This window comes from Gopherus evgoodei, chromosome 10 (genome assembly GCF_007399415.2).
Source record: "Gopherus evgoodei ecotype Sinaloan lineage chromosome 10, rGopEvg1_v1.p, whole genome shotgun sequence".
Lineage (NCBI taxonomy): Eukaryota > Metazoa > Chordata > Testudines > Testudinidae > Gopherus > Gopherus evgoodei.
The window spans coordinates 23693754-23706501 of NC_044331.1; the positions used below are offsets into that span (position 1 = coordinate 23693754).

The 12748-nt window shown below is 37.9% G+C and overlaps 1 protein-coding gene and 1 long non-coding RNA gene across 12 annotated transcripts in view; one reads left to right on the forward strand and one right to left on the reverse strand.

The window, feature by feature from the left end:
• The window catches only part of LOC115658468, a 37955-nt gene extending 30333 nt beyond the window's left edge, over nucleotides 1-7622 (forward strand). The window contains exon 3 of one of the 2 annotated variants that reach the window (XR_004002295.1): nucleotides 6312-7622. This is a non-coding gene — a long non-coding RNA (uncharacterized LOC115658468). The remainder of the gene's footprint in view (nucleotides 1-6311) is intronic. The other variant, XR_004002294.1, reaches the window with a different exon arrangement.
• MYO5A (myosin VA) overlaps nucleotides 1-12748 on the reverse strand; it is a 204223-nt gene that overhangs the window by 22468 nt on the left and 169007 nt on the right. For 3 of the 10 annotated variants that reach the window (XM_030577438.1, XM_030577436.1, XM_030577443.1), the window contains 7 exons: nucleotides 11008-11154; nucleotides 10041-10097; nucleotides 9104-9331; nucleotides 7631-7639; nucleotides 5384-5484; nucleotides 2419-2617; nucleotides 921-995 (listed from right to left, as the gene is read on the reverse strand). In XM_030577438.1, coding sequence (XP_030433298.1) covers nucleotides 921-995; nucleotides 2419-2617; nucleotides 5384-5484; nucleotides 7631-7639; nucleotides 9104-9331; nucleotides 10041-10097; nucleotides 11008-11154 — 816 coding nt within the window. The remainder of the gene's footprint in view (nucleotides 1-920; nucleotides 996-2418; nucleotides 2618-5383; nucleotides 5485-7630; nucleotides 7640-9103; nucleotides 9332-10040; nucleotides 10098-11007; nucleotides 11155-12748) is intronic. The other 7 variants (XM_030577439.1, XM_030577437.1, XM_030577444.1 and 4 more) reach the window with 6 other exon arrangements.

Genomic DNA, 12748 nt, shown 5'->3' on the forward strand with positions numbered 1-12748 from the left:
TGTTAGCCAATAGGATACAGCGGCAGTTCATATTCAAAGCAGTGGTTAAAACAATTAACAAAAAAATTCCCATTGACTCCCTTATCTCCAGATATAGCATTTCTTTTATTAAAATTCTAAAGAAAGATGTGAGTCTAAATCCACTAAACTGTTTTCAAAATCTCAACAAAGGGATTTGATTTCAGCACCACAACAAATAGGTGTAGTGAAAAGACACTTTTATAGTTCATCTAAACAACATAAGTAGTTGTGAGCTTCTCACTCATTTGGAAACCCACAATTTTCCTGTTTTCTCCTGTTTTTGCTCTTTGTGAAAATCTTAATTAAAAAAACATAAACAGAGTAAGTACTCAAAAGAGTATTTTGATTCCACCAGCTTTATCACAAGTTGTTTCCACAGTTTCATAGAAGGATTCAAATCCTACAATCATTCACTAACATGAATAACTGTGAGTAGTCCTATTAACCAACACTGGCTTCAACAGGACTATTCATTTTAGTCAGCACTATCTATAGCAGTCAGTCTCTGCAAGATCAACTTGAAATTTTCCAGAATCAGATTTGAATGTTTCACTTTTAACATTTTTAGAAAAGAGCAAATTTGGAAACTAAGTATTTCAGCATCACAAGCTTCATGTTCAGGATGCCAATTTTGATCCTAAAATGTACTTTTATATTCAAAATTAGGCTGCTTTGATCACGCTACAAGACTCAGATTAGTAACAAACTGTGTCAAAAAGAGACATTAAGATTACATAAATGACACTAAAGACTGACAACAAAAGCTGTGGGGGGGAAATGGACATTGTGAAGCTCTCTATAGAGGGTTTCCTTGAAGAGAGGAAAAGGCAGCCAGCTTGCTCTTCAGTTAGTGCTCCAGAAGTAGCAAACAAAACAAAACAGAAATATGATCTACATACAATCATCCGTTTGTAAAGTGAAATCCGATACGACTGATACTTCATGGGGTCATCTGCATATAACTCCTCATAAAACTGAAAAAATAGGTACAGATTTTTTTTTCTCCTCCCTTTGAGACACTAATATTTCGGCAAACATTGTATAAACAAAGTCAGGTTAAAACAAGATTAAGAAGCTCATTTTTTTTGGTAGGCTAGGTTTTATGTCCTGCTGCTGTTGTTCCCTCCATCTGGCCGTAGACAATGTTTGATTTAGATGACTTGACATGAGTAACAGCAGAAGCAGATTCCTACAGAATGAGTCTAAATGTGGCAAGTAATATTCCCTTCTTTGTATGTGAAATGAAAAGTCCTCTGGGATGGAATTATGTGACTATGTGTTGTCTTGGGAGGCTAGAATCCATTGAACAGCAATCTCTAAAAGGTAGCTAAATAGCAAAATACAGACCAAGTATCTGAAAGGAGGAACTATACACATGGCAAAGCTTTTGTCATTTAATTTTTCCAGTGGGGTAAGGTTATTTCTGGGATAAATTAGTAAAAAGCCTTCAGTCATAAACTTACTTCCAAGACCAATATCTTCAGCCCATCGCTTTCTGTCAAAACCTCAGACACTACAAATATAACCCTATGTTAAGAATGGCTGTGATACACTGAAATGGGAAAGAACATCTCTCACTTTGTTTGGAATTGGGCACTACCAGTGTCAGAGCACAGGTAGGAAAACTTCCTTTCTCCTTAAAAGCAATACAGCTCAGTTTGCTATGTAAAGTACATTACAGGAGAAATATTTCTGGGTAATGAGCGACAATGTGCCAACAATATTCCAGTCTGGGGCTCCCAGAGAAAATTCCCCTATTAATCTGTTATGAACCCTGTATGCCAGTAAGCATATGCTTGAAGAGAAGAGGGTGACAGGCCAGGGAATCTGTTCATCTCTTCTTTCATTCATACAAAAATGCTGTCAAATAACCAAGGAGAGAATTAGCCCCATTTGGCCAAGAAACTTCCTGAAAATGTTTGTTCCTCCAACATAAACTGAACAAACAGAGAGTATAGTGCCTTGTTTGACCTATGTATTTTGAGATGGGGGGAATGAGGAAGATAAGAGACTTTATAAAGCACTTGGGAGTTTATCTTCCCCCAGAATTTTCCTAAAAACACCTGTGTAATTTAGTGCATTCCAGGGCAAACACTTTGCAGAAGTTTACATATAAACTCCAGGAATAACAGTTTCCTATTAGGGATGATTTACAGTATCTAGAAAGGGAAAGGGGGGCAGGAATTTCCTTTTTCGTATGATGGGCTGAAATGTTATACCCCAACAGCATGAATTTTGTTGTTTCATCTATTATACTGTTACCCTACACGCAAAAATCTACTGCAAACATGCAATTAACCTTGGGAGTTTCCCACTTGAAAACTGGTGACAGTACAAGTGTCTCTGTATCTCTCTCTACATCTCCTAGCATTTACATTGCAGTAGTATCTCCCTTACCAGGTTTTCATTAGTCAGCCGGGTGATCTCATGCTGTAGACTGGCCTCAATCCGGGCCTCCGGGGGCAGCTGCAGGTTCTGTGCTAAAAGCTGCTGCTGGCGGTTATTCTCCTCCTTCAGACTCTGAATCTCACCCCGGAGAGCTTCCAGCTCATTGTCGTGACTCTTTTTCTGGGACTGAAGCTGAGATTCTAGGAGCCTACAAAAAACCAGCAAGATTTGAGCAAGACACTTAGCATTCATATCGCAAATTCTCACCAGGCGTCTAAAGCTTTAGTGCTGTGCAGATATTTAGCTCCTGACTTGCAAGGAAAAATGAAATATGCAGAGTACTCTTTAAACCCTTCAGTATGCCTTCTGATTAAATTGTCAAACAGTGGGAGACAGCAAAGTAATGCTGATATTGCTTTGCATTTCCTCTGTGTTTGAGCAAGTACTATCTATTGGTAGTACTGAAAACATGCCATAACGTAACATATCTGTAAATCTTTTTTGTCTGGTCATGTTTCTACAGGGGCCAAGAACATTTTCCATGTTTAAATAGGTCAAATAAGATTTAGAAGATGCTTTGTTTATTTAAAATAGGGCCTATATGGTATTAACAAAGGTTAACTCTGTTCAGTAATACCAGTATGGTATTAACTCTTCCAGGTTAACTCTGTTCAGTAAGAAACCTTCTTCCAGGTTAACTCTGTTCAGAAAGAAACCAAAACATTCAATTGTAAATGAACACAGATCAGCCTGATTTGATATTTAAACACGCATTAGACAATTTAATAAAGGATTATTATGTGTGCTAGAAACATGAGCTAGGGAATGGAGCACAGGATTAGGACCCAATAATTTAAGTTTTAGTCCTGGCTCTGCCTCTGACTCACTCTTTGATCTTGGGCAAATCACTTATGTCTCAAATTCTCCAAATGTGAAATGGGGAGAATACCTAGTTGCTTACTTCAAATGAGCGTGGTGTGAATTCATTCGTATTTGTAGGGCAGTATAAGGCTATGTCTACACTACACACCACTGGCGGCTGCTGAAAGGCAGGTGCAATGCAGACATACCCTTTGAGTGCTATGACTCACTCTCTGGGGTCCATACACACAGGAAATGGCATCAATAGTGACATTGGCACTATCAGAAACACTTTCAGGGTTTAAATATGAATAAGGCAGACAAGTTAACCAGTAGCTGCATTGAACAAGCATGTGAAGGCAAATAGTCATTCATCTTACAGAACTCTGCCTCTTGCTCTAAATGCTTGTTGACTATATAGCGCTAGGACAAGAAACAAAAGATGCAAAGAGACCACTCTCCATCCCTCTCTGCATTACATTCGCTTTCTAAGTTAGTGCTTAGCAGACTTACAAAAGAAGCTTAGGTTTAGGATTTGTTAGCATAAGAGAAGGAAAGACATTAGTTAATAGCATTCATTACGAACTATCTGTTTTGGTGGCTACTGCTTTGTAAGTGTATAGGGATTAAAAACCAACGCTAAACTAATGGGTTATCACAAATGGAAGATGATGGACATTCTAGGGAAATTTTGAAAGATGAACACATATTATGAATGAGTGATTGTATTCACTTACAAGATGTTATGTGCACTTGGCCAATTAGATGCCCAACTAGCAGTTTGCGCACACATTTTCAGGTGTTGCAGTGACTGTACATACATTTTTGTATCATTTGAAAATTTCCTTCTGTCTTTGAAAGTTACATTTTGAATGGACATTTCTTTTAGCACTGGCCTCTCCAAGATGATTGTGTACAATTACTTATCCTCAGTCAAAATAAGAAAAACAACAAGAAAAACTTGAAAAGAAAAAAAAAAGTATACAGAAGCTATTGAAACAACAGCATTAAAAATCAATTAAATCACTGTACTTCTGTATATAAGGCAATACATTTCCAGACACAACATGAAGGTAGACAAGTAATATATAGTTACAAAGTCTCCTTCATTTCAGTTGTAGAACTGCTGGTGTTTTATATTGTCCATTTCTGTCCAGTGTACACATTTTGTATTGGATCATATTTTCATTGTTACAGCCATCTTACGTTTTTAATGGCATGCCATGGTAGGCAGAAAGATTCACAGACCAGGCTTTGGGTAATTCTTCTACTCTTTGTAGAAAATGATTATGATCAATTATTTCTGAACTATTAGTGCATAAAAAACATTGCAGCTAAAGCAATTCCATAGCAGGGGGCACAGTCAGTAAGAAGAGAGAACGCAAAATGAAGAAAATCCCATTCTGGTAACCTGTTGGTTTGTTTTAACCCTTCATAAACCAGCCATAGTTCTCCATCCTCATTCAGCATATGATAGTCCTGAAGAGATTGTCTTCCAAGCAAAATGTTTAAAAAGTGAAAAACACAAAAGGGATACATGATGATGATGAGAGGATACATTAACAAGGGAAGTAAATGTTAAATTACAGTTATGAAAGGGAGACATGATACACAACATTTTAATCTATACAGCTCTAAAGTTACTTAGCAAAACACTGATAACCTTGATTGCACATAGTTTCACTAACTGAGCAATTCTGTTCTGAATATTAAAGAACACAGTGTCGCTGACTGTATTTCATACTATTACAAAACATGAGCAATTATAAATTGCCATGACAATTGCTAGTGAAATGTTACCAAAGACAAGAGGAATGGCACACACACAAAAAAAGGGGTATCATACAAAGGTAATTTTAGCACCAGTGTCAATTACAAGCGTGGACGAGGGAAACCCGAGGAAGCTTGATGTTGCATTTATATATTAGTATTTAGAATATTAATCTGAATTTTGCAAATAGCAGTCTTACCCAGCAAAATAATGAAACCCCAAATACAAATGCATTTAGGGAATTTAGTCTCATCTTGATGCAACTCGAAGTATGGTACAACATAAGTGAGGCAGAAGTGGGTTTAAAGTTATTATGATAAGCAAAATAAATACAAAACATACCTGTTTGTTTCCTTTAGCCCAATATATGCCTGTGCTATTTCTCCTTTGTCTTTCATCTTCTGTACATCCTCCAAGAGGATTGTAGAATCTGTCATAGTATTCTGTGGGGAAAAAACAGTTCCAAGGTAAGGTTTAACACTTCCAAATTAATGAAGGGCTAGATTTTGCCACCTTTACTCAAGTTGAATAGCACCTTACTCCTTGTGTAACCCCCAATGAAATGAACAGTTCTGCTTGGGAGAGAAAGGGTAACAGAATCTGGTACACAGTCTCGACCTGCCATACAGACAAACTATCTTTTAAAATGTACCGCTCACAACACACTGAAATATCTCTATCTCTACCTCTATCTACCAAGTGTGTGCATGTGCCTATACCTCCCTTTTCCTCATCTGCCCGCCATCTAAAAGGAACAACATAAACCTCATGAAACAGTGAATTCACATTTTAGTTTGAATTCTCATGAACTGTGTCATCTTTTAATTTTTTTAATATAAGCAGCATAATTTTCAAATGATGTGTTCAATTCACAAATATATTTTATTGCTGTTTATGATTCATAAATGGTAACATTAATTGCATCATATTTGGAACATTGCGAATAATTTCCATTTTTACCTTTACACTTTTAAAGGTTATTTTGGGAAGTCTGCAGTAATTTACACTGGCAAATTCTGCAAGTAAAAGATCATCATCACCCGATTTGTTCAACTCAGAGTTCACTGTACATAGGTCAAGTTTTGCTGCTGGACTTTTGCTTTCTCTTCACTGAAGCTCAGTAAGATTTTTATCTGAGTTCTCCAATTGCATATGCCAAGCTGTTTTTAACCTGATGTCATTTTATGTGGATGATAATATAGTGAAGCCGCATGACTTTAATGGATATCCGAAACTAAAGCCTGACATTTCTGTTTCATTCTCACAACAGTTAAGTCCCACTTCTCTGAGCAAGACTACTACTTTGTGTTTAAAGGTACATCTTAAGGATCAGGTGGCTAATGTTCGAAGTATTGGAGATCGATTTAACAAGTCTCGTCTGGACGCGTTGAATCGATCAGCTAATCGACGCCCGTACTCCACCTTGGCAGGAGAAGTAAGCGGAGCTGACAAGCGAGCTGCGGCAGTCGACTTGCTGCCGTGAGGACGGCCGCGTAAGTCGAACTAAGATACTTTGACTTGAGCTACGCAAATAGCGAAGCTGAAGTTGCATATCTTAGTTCGAACCCCAGAGCTAGTGTAGCCCAGGCCTGAGACTCAGCCTGCACAGAAGATATTTGCACCATAGGTCTGTACACTCAGAATGCAGTTTTGCAAGATTTGCATCTTATAATATGAGAAGTGACAAAGAACATGATCTCCCCGCAGTTATTGCCATCTTCCTTGTTAGCCTACAGTAACCTTGTCCAACTGCAAAACCATAAATGTAAGAAATTATTCTACATTTTTGAAGTAAAACTGCTATAATTCTGTCTGAAAACGCAATCAAGCTTCAACACACTGTACATGCATATTCTGATCTTTGTGTTGATGAAATAAATACTATTTACTCTCAGATCTCCAGGGTTGCCATGAATGGTATAGTTGTAGTAATATCTGAATGAAAGGCCTTCATTACAAACAAAACATACAGAATATAACTATGTTCTTTTCAGCTCTGTGCGTTGTTCCTCTCACCTAAAATTTCTAATCCAATAATTTTCAGCCTTTCCTGTTGAACATTTTTAGAGTGTACTGCTCTGGATTAAGTCATGCATATGTTACCTTTGACACATTACAACACTAAAAACACTAAAAATCAACGCAATTTTTCACATCACAGACTCTTATGTGCGATTTACAGTTATGTAATTGTAATATTACAATCTCTAAAGAGGGATCTGATTCCCAATTTCCCCTGGAAGTGTGCTGCTCTTACTCCCCAAACACATCTGATAAAATACATTAATTCAACTGACTGCATAAATTTCAGGGTTTTTTAATTCAATCTTTAAATTACCATAAACTGCCAGCATCACCTTAGCTCTAAATTGTTAATATGCTTGTTTTGAAGAACTTGCAGATTAATTTTTTTCTTATTCCCTTAGGGGAAATGAGAAAGATCTCTTCAATTACTAAAAGGTGAGCACTAAACTTCAAACACATCAAATTATTTGCGAATGAGTGAAGTGACAACTCAAACATGTTTCATATTTGATGGTGTTTTTAGCCTGTAAGAAATTTGATTTACAGCAGTGAAAAAATGTTTACCTTATCCTCCTAGCAAACAAATCGCAAGCAAGAAGGAAGAGAAACCATTAATCAGCAAATTCTGTTCCTGCCATAGCTGTCCAAACTAACAATCAAAAATTATCTGCAAACTTATCATTGTCCATCCCATTGGTCACCTTTTTATTTCCCTTGTACTACTACAGGTATGAAAACAACACCTGCATCTTGTTGTTAGGAGCAATTTATTCTAGAATTTATTTATATTTTTGTAATATTTAAAATATTCCAGTAACAGGTTTTGTTCCCTTTATAACTAATGATGTTAAAAGTTAAGACATGCACAGCCACATGTATCACAGACTTTCAATATATTTAAAAATACCTCTGTACAGTAGCAGGGGAAAAAGGTAAGACCCACACTCAGTTCCTGGTGGGTTTACCAAGCTCTGGATGGCTCACTCCTCCAATCCAATTACCATGTCTACTTGTTTGGTGTTATCTGCAAAGTCCTAATGTTTTTAGATTAAAGAGCTATTACTTTCAAGTTGAGTCCTGCTTTTGAAACTGTGAAAGATCCTAAATAGCTCATCATCAGAACTACAGTTTTACTCTCCTTGAAGATATGTACTTAGGGGACTTTGATGGCACCTATTGCTCTTGATAAGATAACATGACAACTTAACCATTCAGCTGGAATATGCACAACTAATAATTGTAAATTAGCCTTTTGATCCTTTATTGCAACTTGGAAACAAAGAAAGGTGATCATTTATGCCCAGACTTAGATCTGGAGGAAACATTTCCTGCTACCTCCTACTGAACTATGAGCTGGGGGAATATAGGAGGATTTCTGGGAACTGTGGTAAGTTTGCCAACTGACCTAAATATTCATAAGGGGCTAGTGCCACTTATGCTGAATCATACCAACGAGCAGTTGACAGTGGTTTTTGCATTGCTAGCAGAGTAACCAATTTAAATGATGGGGGGTGCTCTGAGTTTTCTGCAACAGAAATACTGCACAATTCCAATCAATGCTCTTCTATTATTTTTGCTGCCAGCTTCTAAATATGTCCAGGTTTCAACACTTTGTCTGAATTAAGCATGCACTTAGCAGTTAAGGGAAAGAAATATTGTTGGCAGTTAAACCAAACTCTAAGTTACACTCTTTGCCAATTTCTCACATAAATAATCATCTTCTGACTATCTTGGCCAAAGCCAATATATCAGCCCTGGTCTAATTAACTAGAGAGATATGTTAAGGAAAACAGTTGGCTTGCAGGCCAGAAATCGGTCTAGTTAATGGAATCTCCCACTTTGGCGTATTCTAATTTTGTGTTCTTATAAGAACCCCTGCTCACTCCTAGAAAGGTTTAAAGGACCATTTGTAGATTGGGGAGGGAAACTGGTTTGGCTCATAAAAGAAAATCATCACAACATTCCCAGGTAAAAAGTAGTAGGCGTAAGGCTGCAATTTAACTTTACTTCCCAGGACATCCACAGGCTATTACTTACCTTGGGTTGAATAGCCTCCTTCTGACTCACCAGCTGAGACCTCAGGATGAGGACTTCTTCTTTGCGTACCTCCAGTTCCTCACTTACTGAGGTCAGCTGCTCCAGGAGGACTCTATAGGCAGGGGCACCAGGAGCAGTCACCTCTGGAGAGCTCTTCTCCAAAAGGGCCTTCTGCAGCTCATTCAGCTCATTCTTCAGCTTCTTGTTCTCAGATTCAAGCTCTTGACGCTGCAAAGAAAAAGGACATCCCCATTACTTAGCAGAACCCCTTCTACTTCTCCACAACAGTTACACAGAATTACAAACCACAGGACAGAAGTGTTAAAACTATGGGGAAAACCTCTCCATTTTTCCTGAACTCTTAGCCATAGGGAACAGTGCCGAGAAGGATTTAACTAATTGGTCTACCCTTTGTCTGAAGTACAAAACCAGAAACACCCCTGGCGCTGGCCCCCATAAAGGCTCAACTGAAAAATGTCCATTAATCTCTTCCTCCTCTCCTCTTCCCTTGACACAAATTTTTTAAAGAATTTCTATTAGACCCAAGCCAGTTTGTGCCTAGCAGAGCTATCAAGATTCTGCACTGTGGTACTGGGACATGACCGCCTGCTTGGTATGGTCCACCATATGCAACATAGGCTAGGTTCATTGGTGTATCTGTTACACAAAACAGCCACAACCCTAGTTTAACCAGCTGCAGGGAAGTCCTGTGTGTAAGGAGCAATTCCAGTGGTGTAATCCCCTGCCATGCCTTCCTACAGCTCACAGTGAACAATTATGCAATAAAATGTTTATTGAGGAGGTTCTTCCTGATTCCTTCTCCAGTTGACTTACATCCTGAAGCAGGAAAGATATTACTTACTATCCTAGCTAGTGTAACTGGTGATAACATTCTTACTAATCCTTTAAATACCAGAAGCCTCCTATCCAGAATTACCTTGAGTGACTCATACTCTAGTTCTGCGCCTCTCATTGGCGGCCTTTCCTCCTCCTCCTAGGAAAGAACACAGACAAAATTAAAAATAAATTCCATCCTTCATCTGTTACTAACAGGAGTCAAGGCAGAAAAACGAAAATGTACATTTTGCAGTCATGATGGGAGTTAAAACTATCCTTCCTGGGAAATTGAATACAGAGTATTTAGCCCTATACCTCTGAGCATTTTGTGTGGTATGTTTACATTGCCTTGTTTCATTTACTTATTGTGCTTATCATAGATAAATAAAATCAAGTGCAAATCGATAAAGTTATTTGAATAGAGACAAAGAAGATGTACTTGAAATACTAAATGGAAAGAGGCTCAAGAAATCCATCAACAGAAGGGAAATGAGAAAGAGTTGCCAAAAAGAGTTTTTCAAGAACATAAATCAGAGGCAAGCCTAAAAAAATCCCCCAGATCTGAACGATCGTACTCTTCAGGTCTGGATTCAGATCCAAACTCTTTGGCTTGATTCTTCCTGTAAGGTAAATACTGAAGAGAACAAGGAATTGTTTAAGTAGAGTGTTCAGTGTTAGAGTGCTTAATAGAAGTATCACGATTTTCAAAGGCACTGATTACCCTCAGCTCCCATTGAGTTTAATAGCGGGTTCCTTAGCAACTTTGGAAAAAAAAAATCGGCCCAGAAAAAGCTCAAAAGCTTGTCTTTCTCACCAAAAATAGTTGGTCCAACAAAAGATATTATCTCACCCTTGTTCTTCTAAGATCTGCCCACTTATTTTAAATGCCACAATGTGGATTTAGGCGCCTGATTTTAGGTACTCAGGCTTGTAACTTTTGGCCAAATAAAATACGTACTAATGGAACAGATGGTTTTATAGAAACCATTCAGCAGGCCAAATTGTCTATATGTTACTAAGGTGGGAACAATGCGGGGGCCTCATGTGACTGGCTAGATGCACTCTACCCTGGTCTTGGTGCGAAGAGCCTGTTCCTCCTTCCTGTCCAGTTCATCCTGCAATGATTGCTTTTCCTGCTCCAGCTCTGTAACCCGTTTCTGCAGCTTGAGGAACAGAGACATGTCCAGTGGTGCCTTTTTCTCACTTGGCTCCTGCTTGAAAAAGAACACAGCAGAGTCAAGAAGGGTTACCATTCCATGTCAGGAGCAAAGGGTATTGTGAGAAGAGAGGGGAGAAAGACTGGGGAAACAGGATGATTAGGAGCATATACATGTTACTTGATTCTGAGAACTGCATATTGGCATCCAAAATGTATCACTAACCTTCAAAAGGTTATTTTAAAAGGAATTGACTAGTATAAAAGATATCTAGCCTAGAGCTTTAAAGGCAGAAAGAACTAGATGCTAACTCTAAGGCATAAAGTCTAATTAATCATACCTCTTTTTCTTACTTGTTTGGATGGGAGAAGGGAGAAAAGAAATAAATTTGTGGTTAGATTAACTATGAAACTAACTACAGGCAAACTTTGCCTAATTTTTTAAACTATTATTGTTAGGTTCTTTAGTTAAAAGCAATGTATTATATAATTTCTTTATCTGGACCCACCATTAAGGAACCCAATAAACTCGGGTGTGAAATATAAAAATGACCAGAAGGAAGCGATTGGGGTACATACAGAAGTTTCCTGCCCTTTTTCTTGTACTGTAGCTGCACTATATACACTTGGATTAATCAGCTAGCCTTTGTTTGGTATCTTGGTGTAAAGGTCATCATTTGTCATTCAAAGTTGTAACGGAACTAGTTGGAGGCAAATATTTTATAGCTTATCCTGTTTCAGTGAAGACTAAGCAATTACTGTGGAGTGCACCCTAATCCTTTAAAGCCTAGAAAGGATATTAGAAAAGATACAACTACGCATGTATAAGGCAAGCAAAGCATTTATAACGTTTTAGTATATAATGGTCACAAACTACAAAAACCTCCAGATACAGATTCCAGAGAAATTGAGGGTGTTTAAATTTGGGGTTCTGTCTTGAAACTATCTCAACTTTTTTTTTGGATGCTGTTTACTATTGCTAGCCTTTATGTTTAACCGTGCTTTCATTTTTAATTAATAGAGATTTAATCTCTCTATCGGCCGAAGCATGTACACAGTCCTGTGTGGGTTACTTTATTCATTAACATTCAAAAGAACAAAACTGCTGTGAAGCATGATTTTGGAAACAAATAAAAAAGCAACTAAATAAGGCTGCCAGCCAATGTGAGAAAAAACATTTGCATCTCATAAGAAACGCTACTACATGCCACTACACACGACAGTTTCCATCTATCCATAAAGATGGGCCCGGGTCCTGCTAAGTAAATTACTCCATGAAATGATGGGGTCTAAATTAGCTGTTACCACTAAAGAAAGAGATCCTAGGGTAATCGTGGATAGTCTTCTGAAGACATCTGCTCAACGTGCAACAGTCAAAAGAGGTAACAAAAAGTTAGGAACCATTAAGAATGGGATAGATAGTAAAACAGAAAATATCATGCCACTATATAAATCCATGGTACGCCCATGTCTTGACTACTGCGTGCAGTTCTGGGCACCCATATCCATATCTCCAAAAAGATATATTAAAAGTGTAAAAGGTGCAAAAACGGGCAACAAATGATTAGGGATCTGGAGCAGCTTCAATATGAGGAGAGATTAACAAGATTGTGGCTCTTCAGCTTTGAAAAGAGATGACTAAGGGGGGATAT